Raw genomic sequence first — 24,293 nt, 5'->3', positions numbered from 1 at the left:
CATCTTTCTCCAGTGGAGCTGCTGGTGGGTTCTAACCTCTGACCTTTCAGTTAGCAGCCAAGCGCTTTAACCACTGCGCCACTAGGGCTCCTCCCTAGGACCTTAATCCTCAACTGTTCCTTCCTCAAATTCCACCCAGGGAGCAGAGAGAAGCCGTACGCTCAAGTCCCCCCTAGGTTATCCAACAGAGATCAGCGAACACCCTACAAAAACTGGGCAACGGGAGCGGTGCTCGTGCCCGGCGCGTGCGCGCGGCGCGTAAGTCAGCGGCCTGGAAGTGAGGGAGCGCGCGACCTTCACGTGACCGGCCTGCAGGCGGCGACGCACACTACGCGCCCCTCACGTGGTCTGTCTCTCGTCCCGTCGCTGGCGGAGGCGGGCGCGGGCGCGTCCCTGTGGCCAGTCAGCCGGAGGAGTTGGTCGCACAATTATGAAAGACTCAGCTTCTGCTGCTACCTCTGGAGCTGAGTTAGTTGTGAGAAGGTTTCCTTGGGCAGTCCTTGTCCGGCGGCCTCTGCTGCCGCCTCCGGAGACGCTTCCCGATAGATGGCTACAGGCCGCAGAGGAGGAGGAGGTGGAGTTTCTGCCCTTCCGGAGTCCGCCCCGTGAGGAGAATGGTACTGGACCCACGCAGGCCCCGCGGGGAATGGCTCTGGGGGTTGCGGGCTGGGAAGGGGAGTACCGGCCAGGCAGATGTGTGTGAGGAGCCGCGTTCCTTGGGGCGAAGGACCCTCGAATTGCTTTGGTGCTTCTGAAGTTGCCCTGGCGGGACAGGCGTGCAATTCGTTCGAGTGTGAGGGGCGGGAAGCAGGTAGCAAACCTAGCGCGACAGCCGGTCGCGGGGATCTCCCTAGCGGCGACCCGGCTCCGGCGAGGCTCCTCGAGGTGTCAGCGGCGCGAGCCAGGGGGTACGTGGCTGAGCCAGGCGGCCGCGGCGCGCCGGACGCAGCGCTCAGCCTTCAAGCTCCGCATCTCCTGAGAGCGCGGTCCCCCGGACTCCAGTTGCTGCCAGATAAGGGATCTAAATGCTCAGCTCAAGGTCAGGATGGAAAGGAAAAACTGGGAGGGAACAAAAAAAGGGTAAAGGACACGGATTTGGAGCTATGCCTTGTTTGCTGCGCAGCGGGTACTCTACAGGTACTTTTCCCTTGTGAGCCAAAGGGGAGGGATTTGACCCTATTGACCTTAGATCTGGTTTGGAATTTTCTTTTAGCAAGAACTGAAGATTTTATTGGGGGCGCTGCTGTAGGTACTTAAGCAATGTGTTGTCAGGATGTAAGTCAGACTACCTCAGTCGTTGCCGTAGACAAGGGTTAGTCGTATTTTAAACCGAAGGTGCAGCGTGGGGAAAGGGAGGCGGTGCATTGCAGCTTCTGGTAGAACTTTTTAAAAGACCGGAACCAAATTTTTTTTAATTTCCTAGAAAGTGATTTAGATCAGGGACTTCAAAAGCAGGATATGTATTTCTGGTCAGTACTTAAACTTGATAGGCTTCATGCAAACAACTCTCTGCTAGAGTTTCGCAGGTTTATTTTTCTCTAGAAGCTAATTCAAATGCCCTACAAAAATAAAGCCAAGGTTTTACTTATACCACTAATGTAGTTAATACTTTGATTAAATACTGCGGCTTCCACAATATTCCACCTTCTTTGGTAATGTAAAGTCAATAAAAAAACATTTTATCTTTTCTTCCTAAATTTTAAAAAGAAAGGAGTTGTTAAGTACCTTTATCAACGCTAAATTGTTGAATTTATTACTTAAATGAAGTTGACTTAAAGGAATCTATTTTGAGGAGAAAAGTTGAATCATAGGGCCTTTTTATTTTAAAAATGCAAACCATTAATACTCATTATTCAGGGATATACCTGTTCCTTTTTGGAAGGTAAATAGTATATATTTGAACATAATATTTCAATATCTTGAAATAAATATTCTGATGTGGTAGAAAATGGAAACAAAGATGATCCATCAATTTCAAAGCCATTTCTCCGTAACATTTATTAGAGCAACCAGACTTCTTTGTTGGTTTCCATTGAAAGGCTGTTATTTTTTAGCCTTACCTCGGGTGCTCTTTTCAAGTCCAGCCACTTATCTTAATGTCTTGCTATCTGCATACTTCAAAATTCAGCCTTCAAAATTTGTGTGGTCTGAGTTTCTTCTGTTTCTGCTGCGCTTTCATTTATGTCCAGTCTTTTTTTTAATAGCAGATGTGCACCACCAAACAGTATGTTTGTCCACATAAATAGTACTAGGTTCTTGGCACATTGCATACACTTCATATTGGTTGAACAAACTCTTAATTAAAATTTGCCACTTTTATAGACATAGTGCCCATAAACATGTCTTATAAACATGTTAACTCTACAGCTTTTGTTTGCAGGGAGAAATTCTGACTTTAAAAATTGAAATTAAGAGTCTGATTTTATATTTTATATTGCTTGAGTCCTGACTATTATTAAGTTGTGTGACTTTCTTTACACTTTATAATTAAATTATAATGAAGCCTTTGGGTAACAAAAAAACCTTGGTCGTTCATTCAATAATAATAATTTCTTGAGCTTCCTCAATTTTAGGTTAAAAGTTTGCCCGAATATGTTGTTTTTACATTAGGTAATTACTTCCTATTGTAAATATTATTTAAGGCATTTGCTTCTGGTTATCTTTTTCTACTTTGACACTCAAATCATTCAGATTTTCTAATGTTTTAAAAATCTTTAAAATTATGTGGCTAACTGACCAAGAAACAAAACAAACAAAATACTGAGAAACACAAGTAAAACATTGGAGTAGAATAAAATTTTGTAAAAGTTAAAAAATAGGAACACCATTCTAGAAACAGCGGAATATGAACTAGAAAAATGGGACCTCCTAAAAACTAAACACTTACTATGTTCATCAAAAGACTTCTCCAAAAGGGTAAAAAGAGAAACTACAGACAGGGAAAAAATTTTTGGCTATGACATATCTGACAAGGGTCTGATCTCTAAATAAGAGCCGTGGCACAAATAGACATATGCACGCCTGTGTTCTTTGCAGCATTATTCACACTAGCAAAACAACGGGAAAAACCTAAGTGCCCATCTGTGGATGAATGTATAAGTAAACTAGTACATACACAGTGAAATACTCCCCAGTGACAGAGAACAGTGATGAATCTGGGAAACATCTCACACCATGGGTGAATTTGGAGGACATTATGCTGAGTGAAATAGGTCAGTTACAAAAGGACAAGTATTATAGGAAACCACTATTATAAAGTAACAACAAAAGGTTTATTATAAACAGAAAAAAAAAGAAAAAAGGGAAAAATGTTCTTTGGTGGTTACCAGAAATAACAGGTGGAAGGAGGGAAAATTACCAAATAGATAGGAGACATATGTTCATATTGATGAAGGGAAAGGCAATAGACAGTATGGGAGAAGTCAGCACAACACGACCAAGGCAAGAGAGGGCACTGAGAAGGACATAAGAATAAAGGGTAACTACGGTAACTACGATTGTGAGGATGGCATAGGACTGAACAGTTTTTCGTTATGTTGCACATAGGGTTGCCGTGAGTTGGAATCCACTCAACAACAACAGCAATGGTAACTACTAGAGAATAGAGAATCCTGCAACAATAATACTAACAAAGAATAAGTTACAAATGAATACACAGGTAGTTATGCCAAGAGGTGTGGGAGGGTGAAAGGGAGCACAGCCATCTGCACATAGAGGTTTCATGGTGGTTATATCTACATGACTGTAGGTGCTTTTCATGTACCAATATAGACAGAGCACACAAGGGGCACAGTCAGGGAAACCTCTTTGACGTATCCGAACATCTTGTGGGATGGAGTTTTAGGCTCAAAGCAAAGGACCATAGACTTGGGGGATATCTACATCATTTGGCACAACATAGTTCATAAAGATAATGTTCTCCATCCTACTTTGGTGAGTAGTGTCTGGGGTCTCAAAAGCTTACGAGTAGCCATCTTAGATACAACTATTGCTCTCTTACTGTCCAGAACAAAGGAGAGTGAAGAAAACCAAAGACTCAAGGGAGCAATTAGTCCAGAGAGCTAATGGACCACAAGAACCACAGCCTGCACAACTCCGAGATCAAAAGAGCTAGATGGTGCTTAGCTACCACTACCAACTTCTCTGACTGGGATCACAGCAGAGACAAATGTGGAACAAAAAATCAAATTCACAAAAAAGACTAGACTTACTGGTCTGACAGAGACTGGAAGAACCCCTGAGGCTATGGCCCTAAGGCACCGTCTGACCTAGAAGTGAAACCATTCCAGGAGACCACCTTTCAGCCAAACAATAGATCTAACCAAACCAAACCCACTGCCGTCAAGTCGATTCTGACTCATAGCGACCCTATAGGACAGAGTAGAACTGCCCCATAGAGCTTCCAGGGAGCGCCTTGTGGATTTGAACTGCCGACCTCTTGGTTAGCAGCCGTAGCACTTAACCACTACGCCACCAGGGATAGGCCCATAAAATAAACAGCGACGTTCGAGAGAAACGTATCCTTAAAACAGGTATATGAGTTCAAAAGGACATTTGCCCAAAAGCAAAGATGAGAAGGTGGGAAGAGGTAGAAAATCAGAATGAAAGTAAACTGGGAACCCAGTGTAGAAATGAGAGTCCTGACATGGGATTCAACCAGTGTCATGGAACACTTTAGGTACAAACTATCAAATGGGAAACTAGTTCTGTAGACTTTTACCTAAAGCCCAATAAAAAATTAAACAAAACAAAGTATTAGAAGTTTCACTTTGTTATGACCAGTGACAAAAAGCTAGAGTAGAAATAAAAAAGTAGATCAAAAGATTAACAGATTTAGCAGGAAGAGTTTTTGAGAATATTCCATCTAAACACAGTATTAACCAAAGTATAAATGTTTGCTCTAAAATTTTATTATCCAAGGTATGACTCAGAATCGTCTTGCAGTACTGCAGACATAACAAACTTTTAGTTACCAAAAAGTTATCTAGTATGGCTACTGGGAATGTTCATTCATTTGGATATCATTTATTTAGTGTTTATTCTGAGCACTGTGCTAGGCACTGAAGAGGCAAAGATGTGTTAGACTACTCCCTTGCTTTCAAACAGTTAATATTCTAGTTACTTATAAAAGATTTTCCCTGTCTACTTGTCATCCAGTGGAAGATGCATACATTACTTTATAAAACTGTCTATTGGGTTTCAGGCATTGTGATACTTAGTGGTCTGGAGGGCAATAAACATGCAAAAAACAATGATAGTGTGATATTGCATGGATCACTATGGAGGCATAGGTAGAGAAAAAGGAGAGTCTGGATAGTCTTGCAAGGGAACCAGTACTACAGGTGAGTTTTGTTAGAATCCAAAGGAATTGAAATTAACTTGGAAATAGAAGGCATTGAATTGGTGGTTTTAATCTAAGGGAACTAAGTTTTAGAAGAGAAGAGCATCCTTTGTTCTGGGAACTACTGTACAAGTATATAGTTTGGAATGAGTGTAGTATGGGATGATGTGAGATACTGGTGGTAGTGTTATAAAGATAGGAAATGGAAAGATTTCTGACAGCAGTGTATGCCATGTGTGCTGGTTAAGGTATGTCACCTTTGCTGGGCCTTGATTATCAGTGGTTTGGCTCTTATGTAATGGTGTAATTTGGCAGTTATGTAATGATGTAGTCATCCTCCATGATGTGATCAGCCAAGCAGTTGTAAGGGGAGCCTCCTTGGGTGCGTGGCCTGCATCCAGTGTGTATATGGACGTTCTGGCAAAGCTTGCTTACTTGCTCTGGATCCTGCATCTGGCTTGCCGTTGACTGACCTCCAGTTCTTGGGACTTGAGCTGGCAGCCTGCTGTCTTACCTGCTGATCTTGGCTTTGTCGGCCTCTGCAGCCTGTGATCCAGCAGCCTGCCACCTGACCTGCCAATCTTGGGTCCCTCAGCCCCTGAAGCTATGTGATTTAGGAAAAGACTGATTAGACTGATGCCTGACCCATGGACTTCGGACGTGTACAACAGCACTCCATCATTAAATGAAAGTGGTATGTATGACATCAGGCCTGAACAGAACCTGAAGGCACAAGTAGGTTGCATGAGGAAGTGGCCCAAATGCCATGGTCTCCACTCCTGTCCCATTACCTGCCCTCTTCTTCTGCACCTATGGCCTCATGGGGAGTCCTTTATGATCAGTTGACTGAAAAAGAGAAAATTCATGCCTTGTTTACAGATAGTTCCGCATGTTATGCAGGCAACACTTGAAAGTGGAGTGTGGCAGCACTACAGTCCCTCTCTGGGACCCTCCTTAAAGGACAGTGGTGAGGGGAAATCTCTCAGTGAGCAGAACTTTGACCAATGCACGTGATTGTTCACTTTGCTTGGAAGGAGAAATGGCCAGATATGTGATTGTATACTGATTCATGAGCTATGGCCAATTGTTTGGCTGAATGGTCAAGGACTTGTAAGGAACACAATTGGAAAATTGGTGACTAGGTGTGGGGAAGAGGTATGTTCATAGACCTCTATGAATGGGCCAAAGAAGTGAAGATATTTGAGTCTCATGTGAATGGTGAAGGGTGACCTTGGCAGAGGAGCATTTTAAAAATCAAGTGGATAGGATAGTGTGTTCTGTGGAAACCAGGCATCCTCTTTCCCCAGCCACTCCCCTCATTGCCCAGTGGGATCATGAAAAAAGCGGCCATGGTGGCAGGGAGGAAGGTTATACATGGGCTAAGCAACATGGACTTCTACTCTCCTTGGCTGACTTCGCTACATCCACTGACGAGTGCCCAATCTGCCAGCAGCGGAGACCAACACTAAGTCACCAGTATGGCACCATTCCTTAAGGTAGTCAGCTGGCAGCCTGGTGGCAGATGTTGGACCACTTCCATCATAATGAGGGCTGCATTTTGCCATTACTGGGACAGATGCTCTTGATACAGATTTGCCTTGCCTTCATGCAGTGCCTCTGCCAAAGCTACTGTCCATGGACTCACAGAATGCCTTACCCATCATCTCGGTGTCCCACACAGCATTGCTTTGGATTAAGGGACTACCTTCACAGCAAATGAAGCATGGCACTGGGCCCATGCTCATGGAATTTACTGGTCTTACCATGTTCCCCATTACCCTGAAGCAACTGTCTTGATAGAATGATGGAATGGCCTTCTAAAGACACAATGAAGACACCAGCTAGGTGGCAAGACTTTGCAGGGTTGGGCAGTTGCGGCGCTATTAATTACTTTTGTGTGTGGACCTTCTAGCCATGGTCTTAATAACTTCCACCCAGGTGATTGTGTGATAGGGTGATTGTGGCCTATGAAGGGAATTGGTAAGTTATGCCTTAAAAGAGAGCCAGTTCCAGAGCAGAGGGGAGGAACCCATCAACAGCAAGGAAGGAGAGACCCAACAGTAGAGACCTGGCAGCAGGAGATGGCGTGATGGGCTTCCTGGCCCACAAAGAGAGAAAGTTGAGTGCAGTTGGGCAGAGACTGAGGGCCAGGGAGAGGCATGCCTGTGAGCACAGCTGGGGAGAGGCTGTCCTGATCTAAGAACTGTATACTGAGTGTCCTTGAGCCCGAATTGTAACTGATATTTCCCTAATAAACCTCATAATTGTGTTTGGAAACCCTGGTGGCATAGTGGTTAAGTGCCACAGCAGCTAACCAAGAGGTCAGTAGTTCCAATCTGCCAGGAGCTCCTTGGAAACTTTATGGGGCAGTTCTCCTTTGTCCTATAGGGTTGCCGTAGAGTCGCTATGAGTCAGAATCGACTTGATGGCAGTGGGTTTTTTTTTTTTTTTTTATGGTCTGTGAGTTCTGTGTGGCCATTGCAATGAATTATTGAACCCAGCAGAGAAGTAGAACTGTGTGAGGGCTGGTTAGTGTCAGAATTACTAAAGAGAGCAGAGAGGAAGCTTGTCTGGCTTCCACCTCACAGGAGTCAGCCTTGTGCTGTAGATCTTGGTTCTCCTTCCCCGTTGTGGGGTTGGAGGAGGTCAGAGACCACCCCCATGCTGTTTTTCAGCAGTGTTTTCCGGGAGGCTGTATGTGCTCTAAACCAGCATCCAATATATGGTGCTGTTTCTTCCATAGCCAAGATTCAGGGTTCCAGGAATCAAGGGGTGGAAATGGGAGTGGCACCACTCACTATTACCCCTAGTGCCCCACTTGCAAAATTTTTGCTTCCTCTCCCCCTAGTCCTATGTTTTGGGGATCTAGAAGTCTTAGTTCTGAAATGAGGAATGTTCCCACCCCGAGACACAATACTTATTCTGTTGAACTGAAAGTTAATGCCACCAAGCCACTTTGGGCTCCTCATGCCACTGGGTCAATAGGCAAAGAAGGCAGTACCATATTGGCTGGCGTGATTGATCCTGACTACCAATGGGAAATTTGGTTGGTGTTGCATAATGGAGGTAAAGAAGAGTGTGTCTGAAATACAGAAGTCCCTTAGGACATCTCATAAGGACAACCATGCCCTGTGATTAAAGTCAATGGAAAGCTGTAGCAACCTGATTCTGCCAAGACTGCTAATGGCCCAAACCCTTCAGGAATGAAGGCTTGGGTCACTTCACCAAGTAAAGAACCATGACCAGCTGAGGTGCTTGCTGAGAGCAAAGGGAATGTGGAATGGATGGTAGAAGAAGGTGGTTCTAAATACCAGTTACGATCATGGGACCAGTTGCAGAAATGAAGACTGTAATTGTTAAGAGTATTCTTTGTATGTATGCATCAAATATTTTTGTTTTCTTCATTTGGAAAATATAAGATGTAATTGGGGCTAGTAGGTTTTTGGTTGTATGCATGTTAGTTGTATCATGTTAGGTGCAAGCAAGTGTGACTTTGTAATTGTCTCTATTTAGAGATTGTCTTTGGTTTAAGGAGATGTGTATAGGCGCCAAGTTAACAAAGATGGTTAAGGTTGTGTGTCATCTTGGCTGTGGTTCTCAGTGGTTTGGCAGTTATCTAATGATACAGTATGGCAGTTATGTAATAATGTAATTTGGCAGTTAAGTAGCAATGTAGTCATCCTCTATGATGTGATCTGATGCAATCAGCCAATCAGTTTTAAGGGGCGCTTCCTCGGGGGTGTGGCCTGTATCCAATATATATATGGACATTCTGGCAAAACTTGCTTGCTTCCTTTGAATCCTGCATCTGGCTTGTCATCATCTTACCTCTGGTTCTTGGGACTTGAGCCAGCAGCATGCCAAGTTGCCTGTCATTCTTGGGTTCATCAGCCTCCACAGCCTGTGAGCAAGCAACCTGCCGTCTGACCTGTCAGTCTTGGTTTTGTCATCCCCTGCAGCTATGTGAGTCAGGAGAAGCCTCTACCCTGATGTCTGACCCACGGACATGGGACTTGCAAGCTTCTACAACTGCGTGAGAGGTTTCCTTGAGAGATTTCTCCTCCCTTTCTTATACATATACACACATATACTTCCCTGGTTTTGCTTCTGTAAAGAACTGAGCCTAAGACACCATGCAAGGCATTTGGTTTTATTCTGGAGGTGTTGGGGATCCACTTATGAAAACTATGTGGAGGATGCATTGGTGGGTGGTTAAGCTGAAAAGAGAGAGACATATAAGAGGGAGACTATTGGAAGACTGACCAAAATATTAAGGATCTAAAATAAAGAAGTAGTAGAGGAAGGAACAGATTGAGATGTTTAGGAGTTAAATAATTTCTGAATTAGGTGATTACTTTTGTGGAATAACATATCTTACTTTTTTTATTTTGCTTTATTTTTTTGTGTTGGCAAATGTCACTAATAACCAGGTCCAAACCAAAACCAGACCCAGCGCGGTCAAGTTGATTCCGTCTCATAGCAACCCTACAGGACAGAGTAGAACGGCCCCATAGAGTTTCCAGGGAGTGCCTGGCGGATTTGAACTGCCGACCCTTTGGTTAGCAGCTGTAGCACTTAACCACTATGTCACCAGGGTTTCCAATAACCAGGTATGAAATGGAAAATGTCATAATTTAAGGAGGTACTTAAAACGTGCATTTTTATATTTGATTTTTCAATGCAAATCTCCTGAAGGAAGCACTTGCAAAATTGAAGTTGAATAATTGTACTGATCATAGACATTTTGATGTAGTGCTCTGATAGTCTTTTGCTATCTCTCATTCTAATACGGAAGATTTCAAACATATGTAGTGGTAAAATAAGCCCCCATATAGTCATTAACAGTTTCAAACGTGAATTGTTTTCTATTACTCCTTCCCTCAACTGGATAATTTTAAAACAAACCCCAGACATATCATTTCATCTATAAATGCTGTAATATGTGTTTCTCTAAAAAGTTAAAACTCTTTTAACATAAACCACAGTATTATCAGCACACCTAAAAATTAATAATTACTTCATATCAGTAAATATTCAGCATTCACATATCCTGTTTTATATTTTTAGTTACTTTGTTTGAATCAGGATCTAAAGAATGTTCATACACAGGATTTGTTAATATCAGTCTCTGTGTTGCCCCTCATTTTTGTTTTTGTCTTGTTATTTGCCATTTATCTGTTGGGAAAAAAAACCAGATAGTACTTCCCGGTAGTATTTCCCAGAGTTTGGATTTCGTTGAATGCATTCCTGTAACATTATGTCACATGGTCCTTTCTCCTTTGTATTTCCTGTGAACTGATAGTCTGACAACTTAATCAGATTCTAGTTTATTTTGATAAGAATACTTCATAGGTAATACAGCATGCTTGATATTGTATTATATGAAGAGACACATGTTGTCTGGTTATTTTTCTTTATATGATATTAAGACTGACCAGTGGGTTCATCTTATTTGTCCCATGCTCTTCCAATTGTGAAGTTCCCTGCCAGCCATTCACCTAATAGTTTTAGTAGTAGCCATTGATGATTATTGCCATTGATCTATTATTTCTTTGGGGTTCCACCCTCCTCCCTCACCCTCCTTTAATACTTTGTTTTGTTGAGAGTATGCACAGCAGTACATACACCAATTCAACAATTTTTGCATGTGCAATTCAGTGACATTGATTACATTCTTTGAATTGTGCAACCATTCTCAACCTTCCATTTCCAAGTTGTTTCCCCCTTATTACCACAAACTTAGTGCTTCCTAAGTTTTGGGTCTAATCTTTGGAGTTGCAGTTGTCAGTTTGATCTTCATCTATCTTTTGGGGGATCCCTTCAGCATATGAGCAATTTTCATAGCCTTTTTTTTTTTTCTTTAATTATCCTGTCCAGTTGCCATCGAGTTGATTTCAACTCACTGCAACCCCATGTGTGCAGAGTAGAACAGCTCCATAGGGCTTTCTTTATATATTGTCTTTTCCTCTTTTTCGTTGCTGTCGATTTTGTTTCTGCTGAGTCTTTTTATTTTTTTGTGTATTTTATTTTTATGAGTAGGATCTTTAGTCTCCTTTGTGGTTACCTTAATATTTTCCCCTATTTTTATAAGTCTAAACCTAACTTTTATATCTTTATAGCGCCTTGATTTCCTTTCCATATTAAAGATTAGTGACTACATTTTTTAGTCCCTTTTTATTGTTTTAATGATGTCTTTTTTTTTTTTTTTACATAATGACATCGCCGTTTCCCTGTTTTGAACATTTTTTTGTCTTTATTTTTGTGATTTCCCTATCTAGGTTGACATCCGGTTGCTCTGCCCTGTCTTGTGTTGATATCTGATATTATTGATTTTCTAACCAGAGAATTCCTTTTAGTATTTCTTGTAGTTTTGGCTTGGTTTTTACAAATTCCCTAAATTTTTGTACACCTGGAAATGTCCTAATTTTGCCTTCATATTTGAGAGTCAGTGTTTTGCTGGATATAGGATTCTTGGCTGGCAACTTTTTTCCTTCAATACTTTAAGTCATCCCATTGCCTTCTTGCTGGCATGGTTTGTGTGGAGTGGTCTGAGCTTATTCTTAATGACTCTCCTTCGTAGGTGACTTTTCATTTATCCCTAGCTGCTTTTAAAATTCTCTCTTTATCTTTGATTTTGGCAAGTTTGATTATAATGTGTCTTGGTGACTGTCTTTTAAAATCTACCTTTTGTAGAGTTCGATGAGCATCTTGGATTGATATCTTCTCATCTTTCATGATACCAGGGAATTTTTCTGCCAACAAATCTTCAACAGTTCTCTCTGTATTTTCTGTTACGTTTCCCTGTTCTGGTACTCCAATAACTCATAGGTTATTTCTCTTGATAGAGTCCCACATGATTCTTAAGGTTTCTTCACTTTTTAAAATTCTTCTGTCTGATTTTTCTTTGAATATATTGGTTCCAGGTGTTTTATCTTCAATCTCACTAATTCTGCCTTCCAAATCCTCAGTTCTGCTCCTCTGACTTTCTGTTATCAATTCTATAATTTTATAGTTAATCTTCTCAATTTTTGGTTGCTGTCACTCTGTGGATTCTTGCAGCTTATTAAATTTTTCATGTTCTTGAATAACCTTTTTAATTTCTTCAACTCCTTTATTATGTGTTCCTTGGCCTGTTCTGCGTTTTGCCTGATCTTGTTCCTGATGTCTTGAAGAATTCTGTATATTAATCTTTTTTATTCTGCATCTGGTATTTCCAGGAATACACCTTCATTCGGAAGATTCCTTGATGCTTTGTTTTGAGAGGTTGTTGAAGTGAATTGGTATTGACTGTTGTCTCGGAGTCATCTATAAGTTATTGTATTAATTTATTTTATGTTTGCTTCCTGTGTCATAGCTTCTTGCTGTGTTTTGTTTTGATATGCCTGAATAGGCTGCTTGAGTGAGCTAGCTTGCTTTTTTCCACCTTTGAAGCTCTAACATCCTGTCATCAGATGGCTAGAGCTGTTACCACGTATCCACTTTTCTTGTATGGATTCAGCTCAGGTGTCCAGGTACTTGGTAATTAAGCGTGTGGTACAGGCTCTGTCCTACAGTCTTAGAGGGGCAGGGGTGATTGTTGTAGGCACAGGTATCTGGTTGCAGTAGGGGGTCACTCTGAACAAGGCAGGGGACTGACAACTGTTCCTGAGTATCTGTGAGGAAAGCATGTCCCTTTTCCCTAGAGCACACAGGTGGGTGGGTTCTGCAGCTGGAATGTGGGTACCCAGTGCTTTTGTTTGTAAGGACTGGGAGGTAGCACTTACCCTTGGACCCCTGTCACGGGTGGCTAGGTGACATGGGTGGAGCCCCAGTCCTTAGGCATGTGATGTGGGTAGGTGAGGACCCTGTTTAATAGGCAAAGCGGTGTCAAACATCAAAAACCCACCTCTCCACTGCACAGCTGAAAAAGTTGCAGTCTGCCAACAAGGGCCTGTTCTCCTGAAATAGGCCCACACAGGTCCATGCAGGGGTGAAATGTATTCAAAGTCCACAGACTGTTTGTGCCTGGATAGGAGCCACTTCTTTATTGAGCTCCCCAGGTGAGTGGAGCTGGCAGATTATCTTTTCCCCCAGTAGGTAATTTATTCCTTCTCCGATGCTGGGAGAATGGCTCAGGGCACGCAGCAGGACCTATCTCAGGCCCAGGGAAATCGACAGCCACAGAAGCCGGCTTGGGGGCACGGTAAAATAAACACAAGTACTTAGCTTTTGCTGAGAGTGCCGTTCTTTCTCTGGTTCCGGAGGTGTGAGTAGGCTGTGTGGCTCGCTGTCTCTCCCTGAGGAAACCGCATTAGAAGTGCTACTGCCAGCCCCACGGAGGTCGCACCAGGGGATCCTGTCTGAGGGTTCCTGCCGAGTGAAGTCCAGCAACTCCTCGCCACTTCTGTACTGTCTCTCCCTCCCCCTGCCACTCATTCGGTTTTCTAACTTTGCCTTTGATGTTCAGGACCCCTAGCTTGTCTCATGTATAATCATTTTGCTTGTTTTTTAGGGTCTTTGTTGTAAGAGGGATCACTGGAAGCGTCTGACTACACCTTCTTGGCCTTGCCTCCTCTGTAGTGTTTTCAAGGGTGTGACCTTTCAGAAGCAGATTGCCAGGCCTGTCTTCCTGGGAGCCTGAGTGGGTTTGAATTGCCAACCTTTCAGTTAGTCAAGCACTTAACCCTGTGTACCACTTAGGGACTTCTTTTATAAATTAAACTCTTTTATAAATTACTGCTACTTAAATGCCTGTTTTAAGTTTGGTACTTGGAGGCAAAAATCAAAATGGTTAAGAGGAGCTTATGAATATGAGCATCATCTGGCCATTTATGTGAATTTGAACTTAGTACTTATGTAAATTGATGCAAAAGAACTTAGACGTGTCATTTTCAAAAAGTGCTTTGCAATTCCTAAATTACTTTGAATGCGGATTAAATGTTTGACTAAAGAATTAGATGTCTCTTAGTTTATTTTTGTTTTATAAAAAAATGGTTATAATTTGAATTAGAAAATATTAAACAGCGCAGAAAGCATCAAAAGGAAATGGAAGGAATAAAAAGAGTCACTATCCCCAAAACGGTTGATGTTCAGTCATTTCAGGAGGTAGCATATGATCAGGAACCGATGGTACTGAAGGAAGAGGTCCAGGTTGCACTGAAGGCTTTGGCAGAAAACAAGGCTCCAGGAATTGACAGAATACCAATTAAGATCTGTTTCAACAAACGGATGCAGTGCTGGAAGTGCTTACTCATCTATGCCAAGAAATCTGGATGAGTTACCTGGCCAGGTGACTGGAAGAGATCCATACTTATGCCTATTCCAAAGAAAGGTGATCCAGCTGAATGTGGAAATTATCGGACAATATCATTAATACCACACGCAAGTAAAATTTTGCTGAAGATCATTCAAAAGTGGTTGCAGCAGTACATCGACAGAGAACTGCTAGAAATTCAAGCCAGATTCAGAAGAGGACGTAGAACCAGGGCTATCATTGCTGATATCAGATGGATACTGCCTGAAAGCAGAGAATACCAGAAGGATGTTTACCTGTGTTTCATTGACAATGCAGAGGCATTCGACTGTGTGGATCATAACAAATTATGGATAACATTGCGAAGAATGGGATTTCCAGAACACTTAGTTGTGCTTATGAGGAACCTGTACGTACATGAAGAGGCAGTCGTTTGAACAGAACAAGGGAATACTTAGTGGTTTAAAGTCAGGAAAGGTGTGTGTCAGGGTTGTATCCTTTCACCATACTTATTCAATCTGTACGCTGAGGAAATAATCTGAGAAGTTGGACTATGTAAATAAGAAAGTCAAATCAGGATTGGAGAAAGACTCATTAACCACCTGTGTTATGCAGATGACACAACCTTGCTTGCTGAAAGTGAAGAAGACTTGAAGCGCTTGCTGATGAAGTATAGGTTACACCTCAACATAAAAAAAAACACAAAAACCTCACAACAGGACCAATAAGCAGCATGATAAGTGGAGAACAGATTGAAGTTGTAAAGGATTTCATTTTACTTGGATCCACAATCAGCACCCATGCAGGCAGCAGTCAAGAAATCCAAGGATGAATTGCATCAGGCAAATCTGCTGCAAAAGATCTCTCTAAAGTGTTATAAAAGCAAAGATGTCAGTTTTAGGACTAAGGTGCACCTGACTCAAGCCATGGTGTTTTCAGTCATCCCATATGCATGTGAAACCTGGACAGTGAATAAGGAAGACCTAAGAAGAATTGATGCCTTTGAATTATGGTGTTGTTGAAGAATATTGAATATATCGTGGACTGTCAAAAGAATGGAACAATCTGTCTTGGAAGAAATACAGCCAGAATGTTCCTTAGAAGCAAGGATGGTGAGAGTACATTCACATACTTTGGACATGTTATCAGGAGAGATCAGTCCCTGGAAAAGGACATCATGCTTGGTAAAGTTGAGGTTCAGTGAAAAAGAGGAAGGCCCTCAACAGGATGGAATGACACAGTGGTTACAGCAGTGGGCTCAAACATAACAACAGTTGTGAGGATGACACAGTATTTCATTCTGTTTGTATATGGGGCCGCTATGATTTGGAACCGACTTAACACCACCTAACAGCGACAATTTAAATTGAATTTGTAGTTTTATGTATTTTGTTGGCCTTTAGATTCAGTTCAGCTTGGATTTAGAAAAGTACTCCAGATCTTTTTAACCTGTGTTTTTGGTAGTGTGTGTTTAATTTCCTGGCCATTTTGGAGATTTTAAAATTCTATTAAAGAAATTTTATGTGGAGGTAAGCAATTCTTTGCAGTTGGTAGATGTGGCTCCTGTCCTAAGCATTTTCACCAAGTCACAGTCTTTTGTGAACATCAGTGTTAACCTTGTCTGTAAAAAGCAGATGATAACTCTTTCCTCTACTTGACCTAATAGCAATCCTAGGATTAAAGTCTGTGAAGCACTACTTTTTCCTCCTAGCATCATATAAACATGTTAATAACATAACATTTCAACTTCAGATTTCTGGAAACTCCAACCTTTAGAGACCCACTTCCTCATGAGAAGTAAGAAAAAAAGCTTTTGAACCAAGCCAGTATCAGGCATATAGCAAGCTAGAGACCAGTGTTCACTGATAGAAAAGTATATGCAAAGTGAAATGTAACAGGTTTGATTACCTACTTTCCTTGAACAGTGATAGTACATTCGAAGTGATGGAAGGGAAGTTATCAGGAGAAACAGAGCGTAACTATGAGGAGACTGGAGAAACATTAACAGCAAAGGTAAACAACAACAAAAAAAAACCTGTTGCCATCAAGTCGATTCTGACTCATAGCGTCCCTATAGGACAGAGTACAACTGCCCCATAGAGTTCCCAAGGAGTGCCTGGTGGATTTGACCTGCTGACCTTTTGGTTAGCAGCCGTAATACTTAAACCACTACACCACCAGAGTTTCCACAGAAAAGGTAGGGCTGTAAATTACCCTTTAGTATGGGAACCGGTAGTCTTCCCAGTTTTTAAGAGTATAATTTACAATACCCAGGACAAAGAAGGTACGCTTGAATAACACAGAACTCTTCAGACAGATTTTCATAGTATTAGCTAATATGTATCAGCATTTAGCTGTGACTGTTCTTCTAAGTGCTTTACGTATTACCGTTGTTGTTAAGTGCTGTCAAGTCAGTGTTGATTCATAGGGACCCCATGTAAAACAGAATGAGACACTGCCCAATCTTGCATCATGCTCACAATTGTTATCCTTGAGTCCACTGTTGCAGCCACAGTGTCAGTCCATCTCGTCAAGGGTCTTCCTCTTTTTCAATGTGACCCTCTTCTTTGCCAGCCATAGTATCTTTCTCCAGGGACTGATCACTCCTGATAACACATCCAAAGTGCATGAGACAAAGTCTTTCCATCCTTGCTTCTAAGGAGCGTTGTGGCTGTATTTCTTCCAGGACAGATTTGTTCATTCTTCGGGCAATCCATGATATATTCAGTATTCTTTGCCAACACCGTAACTGAAAGGCATCAGTTTTCGTTCTTCTTAAGTCTTCCTTAATTCACTCTCCAGGTTTCACATGCATTTGAGGCGACTGAAAATGATCACGGTTTGGGCTAGGTGCACCTTAGTCCCGAAAGTGACATCTTTGCATTTTAACACTTTAGAGAGATCTTTTGCAGCAGATTTGCCCAATGCAGTACATCATTTGACTTCTTGACTGCTGCTTCTATGCGTGTTGATTATGGATCCAAGTAAAATGAAATCCTTGACGAGTTCAGTCTTTTCTCCATTTATCATGATGTTGCTTACTTTTCCAGTTGTGAGGATTTTTGTTTGCTTTATGTTGAGGTGTAATCCATACTGAAGGCTGTGGTCTTTGATCTTCATCAGTAAATGTTTTAAGTCTTCTTCACTTTCAGCAAGCAGGGTTGTGTCATCTGCATAATGCAGGTTGTTAATGAGCTTTCCTCCAATCCTGATTCTGCGTTCTTCATGTAGTCCAGTTTTTTGGATTCTTTGCTCAGCATGCAGATTGAATAAGTATGGTGAAAGGATGCAACCCTGAGACACACCTTTCTTGATTTTTAACCATGCAGTATCCCTTGTTATGTTGCAGTAACTGCCTTTTCTTCTATGTATGGGTTCCACATGAACACAGTTAAGTGTTCTGGAATTTCCATTCTTCATGATGTTACCCATAATTTGTTACGATCCACAAAGGGGAAACACAGGAAAGCATCTTTCTGGTATTCTCTGCTTTGAGCCAAGATAACTGACATCAGCAATGATACTCCTGGTTCCACATTCTCTTCTGAACCTGACTTGAACTTTGGCAGTTCCCTGTTGATATATTCCTGCAACCCCTTTTGAATGATCTTTAGCAGAATTTTACTTGCATGTGATATTAATGATATTGTTCAATAATTGCCACATTCTGTTGAATCACCTTTTTTTGGAATGGGCACAAATATGGATTTCTTTCAGTCGGTTGTTCAGGTGACTGTTTCCCAAATTTCTTGGCATAGACAAGTGAACACCTCCAGCACTGCATCCATTTGTTAAAACATCTCATATGGTATTCTGTCGATTCCTTAAGCCATGTTTTTTGCCAGTGCCTTCAGTGCAGCTTGGACTTTTTCCTTCAGTGCCATAGGTTCTTGATCATATGCTACCTCCTGAAATGGTTGAAAGTACAGTGACTTTGTGTTTGCCTTCCACCTTCTTTTGATGCTTCCTGTGTCATTCAATATTTTGCCCATCGAATCTTTGAAAATTGCAACTTAAGGCTTGAATTTTTCCTTTGGTTCTTTCAGCTTGAGGCATGCTGTATGTATTCTTCCCTTTTGGTTTTGTAACTCCAGGTCTTTGTAAATTTCATTATAATGCTTTACTTTGTCTTTTTGAGCTGCCCTTTGAAATCATCTGTTCAGCTCTCTTACTGCATCATTTCTTCTTTTTGGTTTAGCTACTCAAAGTTCAAGACCAAATTTCAGTCTCTTCTGACATCCGTTTTGGTCTTTTCTTACATGTGTTTTTAATGGCCTTTTGCTTTTGTCATGTGTGATGTCTTTGATGTCCTCTGAGAACTTGTCTTCAGTCATTAGTGTTCAATGTGTCAAATCTATTATTGAGATGGTCTCTAAATTAAGGTGGGATATATTCAAGGTTGTATTTTGGCTCTCGTGGTCTTGTTTTAATTTTCTTCGGCTTCAACTTGAGTTTGCATGTGAGCAATTGCTGGTGTCTTTCAGAGCTGGTGCCTGGCCTTGTTCTGACTGATGATATTGAGCTTTTAAACCATCTGTTTCCACAGATGTAGTCAATTTGATTTCCTGTGTATTCCATCTGGTGAGGCCCACGTGTACAGTCGCCATTTATGTTGTTGTAAAAACATATTTGCAATGAAGAAGTCGTTGGTGTTACAAAATTCTGTTATGTGATCTCTGGTGTCATTTCTGTCATCAAGGCCATATTTTCGAACTACCAATCCTCCCTCATTTCTAACTTTTGCATTCCAGTCACCAGTAATTATCAATGCATCTTGATTGCATATTTAATCAATTTCAGACTGGTGAAGCTGGCAAAAATCCTCAGTTTCCTCATCTTTAGCATTAGTGGTTGGTGAGTAAATTTAAGTAATAGTTGTATTACGTTGTCTTCCTTCTAGGCATATGAATGTTATCCTGTCACTGACAGCGTTGTACTTCAGGGTAGATGTTGAAATGTTCTTTTTGAGGAAAAATGTAATGCCATTCATCTTCAATTTGTCATTCCCAGCACAGTAGACCGTATGATTGTCTGATTCAGAATGGGCAATACCAGTCCATTTCAGCTCACTAATGCCTAGGATATTAATCTGTATGCATTCTATTTTTTTTTTATGATCCCCAATTTTCCTAGATTAATACTTCATACATTCCACTTTCTGATTATTAGTGGATGTTTGCAGCTGTTTCTTCTCATTTTGAGTCATGCCACAACAACAAATGAAGGTCCTGGAAGCTTGACCCCATCCACATCATTAAGGTCTCTGCCACTTTGAGGAGCAGCTGTTCCCCAGTCATATTCTGAGTACTTTCCAACCGGCGGGACTCATCTTCTGGCCCTATATCAGACAGTACTGTCCTGCTATTCGTAAGGTTTTCACTGGCCAGTTTTTTTCAGAAGTAGACTGCCAGGTCCTTCTTCCTAGTCTGTCTTAGTCTGGAAGCTTCACTGAAACCTGTCCACCAAGGGTAACCCTGCTGCATTTGAAATACTGGTGGCAAAGCTTCCAGTGTCATAGCTACATGCACCACAATATGACAAACTGACAGATGTGTGGTGGCTTTACATATTATTCACTCATTATCCCTCAAGAAAACCTTACAAAGTAGGCACTGTTTCTATCTTCATTACTTACGTATAAGGAGCAGAGAATCAAAATAACTCTCATAAGGTCACTAAGCTAGTAAGTAGTAGAGTAGGTGTTTACCTGCAAACTGGAAATTTAGAGAAGGATTTTGATATTCAAGGGCGTCTCTGTGAGATCTCACATGACAGGTATTGAGTAAAAAAAAAGTTTTAATGTCATTTTAAAAGATATGTTTTACTTTTTAAAAAAAAAAGTCTTACATCATATTTTCTTCAACTGGTATGAAATGTAATACGATGTAAAAAAAAAAAAATCAAACCCATTGCCATTGAGATGATGGGGTAGAACTGCTCCGTAGGGTTTTTTCAAGGCTGTAATCCTTATGGAAGCAGATTGCCACATCTGCCTCCCACAGAGCAGCTGGTGGGTTTGAACCACCAACCTTCAGGTTAGTAGCTAAGCGCTTAACCACGGCACCACTAGGGCTGTGTAACAGAACCTTAGGACAGTAATAACCTTAAGACAATAGATGGTGCAAATGGCTAATGCACTTGGCTGCTAGTCTAAAGGTTGGAGGTTTGAGCCGGTGATCTAATTCTGAAAAATCAGCCATTGAAAACCCTATGGAGTCTATGGAGCACAGTTCTACTGTGACAGGCATGGGGTCACTTTGAGTGAGAACTGATTCGATGGCAACTGGTTTAGGACAGGCTATTCTCAACTCAGTTGTTTACATTTTATTTTGACACATATAGAGACTTAGCAGATTGGAGAAGTTATTAACTAAATTAAATAAATTTCTGTGACAGGTAGAGCTCTTCATTCTGAAATTTAATATGCAGGCATTTATCTCAGTGATCCCCCCTCTCATCCCTTAAATCTCATTTAGTTTGGCCATGGAATAGATACTTGGTTTTCTTTTAGTTCATCTAATTAAGAGTGTGGACTTACACTAAAAACTGCAGAAATTTACCATGAATATATCAACAAAGTACAATAATGCTACTTAGCAATAGTGAATAGGTTGACATGGTTTATTCACAACATGAAGGACTGTGTTTTCTAACAGAATATCCTAATATTTTCTTTAAACTTCTCTTTTTCAGGCTAATTTTTGAGGCATCATCTAAAAACAGATCAGTTGTCATTGTACTGGATATACTGTATGTGACAAATCCATTGCTTTGGAAATAATTGTGTTTTTTTAGTTAAAAGGGAGCCAAGAATAAAAGAGAAGAATTTAGATTATATTGACTTCAAGCACACAAACCAAAAACAACCCATTGCCCTTGAGTCGATGCCAACTCATAGTAACCCTGTCCAAAAAAAGCCAAACCTGCTGCCATCGAGTTGATTATGACTCATAACGACCCTATAGAACAGAGTGGAACTGCCCCATAGAGTTTCCAAGGAGCGCCTGGCAGATTCATACTGCTGACCTCTTGGTTAGCAGCCATAGCACTTAACCACTATGCCACCAGGGTTTCCAGTAACCATATAGGACAGAGTAAAACCTATAGGATAGAGTAAAACTGCCCCATAGGGTCTCCAAGGAGTGGCTGGTGGATTTGAACTGCCAACCTTTTGGTTAGCAGCCTTAGCTCTTAACCATGGCAGCACCAGGGCTCCTAAAGTACACAATATCTTAAATGTATGTGATTTTGAGGTCCTTGGGAATTTTTTTTTAAGTATTTATTTATTGTGCTTTAAGTGAAAGTTTACAAATCAAGTCAGTCTCTCATATGAGAACTTAACAGACCTTGCTGTGTACCTCTAGCTGCTCCCCCTTTAAGGTAAGAGCACACTCCTCCCCTCCACCCTGTATTCCCCGTATCCATTCAGCCAGCTCCTGTCCTCCTCTGCCTTCTCCTCTCTCCTCCAGACAGAAGCTGCCCTCATAGTCTCATGTGTCTACTTGAGCTAAGAAGCTCATTCCTCACTAGTATCAGTTTCTGTCCTACTGTCCAATTCAATCCCTGTCTGAAGAGTTGGCTTCGGGAATGGTTCCAGTCTTGGGCTAACACAGGGTCCAGGGGCCATGACCTCTGGGGTCCTTCCAGACTCAGACCATTAAGTCTGGTCTTTGTCACCGTTTTTTGATAGGTATGTCCTGGTTTTAATTTGCACTTCCCTGATGGTGAGTGATGTTGAACACCTATTCATGTGCTTATTTGCTATCAGTATCCTCTTCGGTGAAATGTCCGTTCATGTCTTTTGTCCTTTTTTTATTTTATTTTCTTTTTTTTTTTAATTTTTATTGTGCTTTGAGTGAAAGTTTACAAATCAAGTCAGTCTCATACAAAAATTTATATACAGCTTGCTGTATTCTCCTAGTTGCTCCCCCACAATGAGACAACACACTCCTTTTCTCCACCCTGTATTTCTGTGTCCATTCAGCCAGCTTCTATCCCCCTCTGCCTTCTCCTTGCCCCTCTAAACAGGAGCTGCCCACATAGTCTCATGTGTCTTCTTGATCCAAGAAACTCACCCCTCACCAGTATCATTTTCTATCTTACAGTCCAGTCCTAATTTTTTATTATGGTATTCAGATGTATAAAACAGTATATAGAGCATAATGTAACCGACATGCACTTACCACTTGGGTTAAGAAACAAAATATTACATATAAAATTGAATCAGTTCGTGAACCGAATCAAAATCTCATTCCTCTTTCTACTTCCATGGACAACTGTCAGGTTGTCCTTTTGCATGTTTTTTTTTTTTTTAATGGCACAAATTATCTTTATTGGTTGCAATGGAAGTGAAAGAGAGGAGGGAATACTACAGCTCTCGCTCCTGAGGCAGCAGCCAGAGACTCAGTTGCGGCCCTTCCAAAAAAAAAAAATTTATATGCTTTTGTAGTGTCCTATATAATATATGTAATGCTTTGTGTGTATTCCTAAATTGTATATATTTGGAATTATGTACATCTCTTTATGAGATTTCCATGAAGTTGGAATCCACTCGATGGCAACGGGTACTGGTGGTATTTTATGGACATTGGTTTGTTTTTTTCCCTTCCAATCAAAATTGGGTTTGGGGATTTATCCATGTTCATACCTGTAGGTCGAACACATGTCTTTTAACTGCTGTGTATTCTATGAAAATGCTACATTCTTTCTATTTTTCTGTTATTGGGTGTTTATGTTGTTTCTATTTTTTTTTTTTTTTTTACAAATAATACAACATTCTTGTATATATTATATTACGTTCAAGTGTGAGAATTTTTCTAGGATGCATATCTACAAGTAGATTCGCTGGATCATAGGGTGGGTATGTTTTCAACTATATGGAAATTGCCAATGTGTTAACCACAGTAATTGTGCAGTTTATACTCCCAGTGAGAGTTCCTATTTTTTCCTACATCTTTGCCAACACTTAGCCAGTTTCTTTTATTTTTCTCCTGACTGTGAAATGGTATCTCATTGTTTTAATTTGCTTTTCCTTGGCCACTAAGAAGGTTGAATATTATTTCAGGTTACAGGTTTTTGACACAGTTACCTTCTTTCTCTGGTGAATTGCTTATTCATATTCTTTGTTGAGTTTTCTGTTGGATTATCTTTTTCTTATTTGTTTGTAGTAGTTCTTCTGGATACTAATTTTTTATTGGTTTTATGTGCTGCAAATATCTTCTCTAACTTGTAGCTTTTTCTTTTCTTTTTTTCACTTCGTTAATGGTAAGGTATGTCTTTCTTCCCTTCCCTTCCCTCCTGTTGTTGTACACTAGCTTTTAATTTTATGGTGGGTAGTCATTTATCAGTATTTTCTTTATGATTTTTTTTCTATATTCTCTAAAAAATAAATTCTTTCCTATCCTGAGTTCATAAAGTTACTCTGTATTTTTTTGTAGAAGTTTTAGGTTTTACTGTTCACATTTTGACTTTAATTCATCTAATATTCATTTTGGATAAAGGGTGAGGTATGGATAACCAGCTGTACCACCACTATTAATTTAAATAGTTCACATTTTCTCCTGATTTGTATCATTGTTATCATCATATACCATTTCCTTAAATTTAAGTTTCTGTTTCTAAGCTATTTATTCTGTTGTTCTATTTTCTGTGCCAATGTATTTACTTTGACATTTTAACAAGCTTAGATGTTTAGGTAAAATTTATTGATTTAGTATGAGA

At 40.7% G+C, this 24,293-nt stretch overlaps 1 protein-coding gene across 2 annotated transcripts in view; it reads left to right on the top strand.

The window, feature by feature from the left end:
- The first annotated feature begins 329 nt into the window (after positions 1–329).
- The window catches only part of TRPM7 (transient receptor potential cation channel subfamily M member 7), a 170,338-nt gene continuing 146,374 nt past the window's right edge, over positions 330–24,293 (top strand). For both annotated transcript variants that reach the window (XM_049904946.1, XM_049904947.1), the window contains exon 1: positions 330–617. In XM_049904946.1, coding sequence (XP_049760903.1) covers positions 615–617 — 3 coding nt within the window. In that variant the 5' untranslated portion in view covers positions 330–614. The remainder of the gene's footprint in view (positions 618–24,293) is intronic.

This window comes from Elephas maximus, chromosome 12 (genome assembly GCF_024166365.1).
Source record: "Elephas maximus indicus isolate mEleMax1 chromosome 12, mEleMax1 primary haplotype, whole genome shotgun sequence".
NCBI lineage: Eukaryota > Metazoa > Chordata > Mammalia > Proboscidea > Elephantidae > Elephas > Elephas maximus.
The sequence above is the reverse complement of the archived record's forward strand: the minus strand, read 5'-3'. Positions and strand labels throughout refer to the sequence as shown.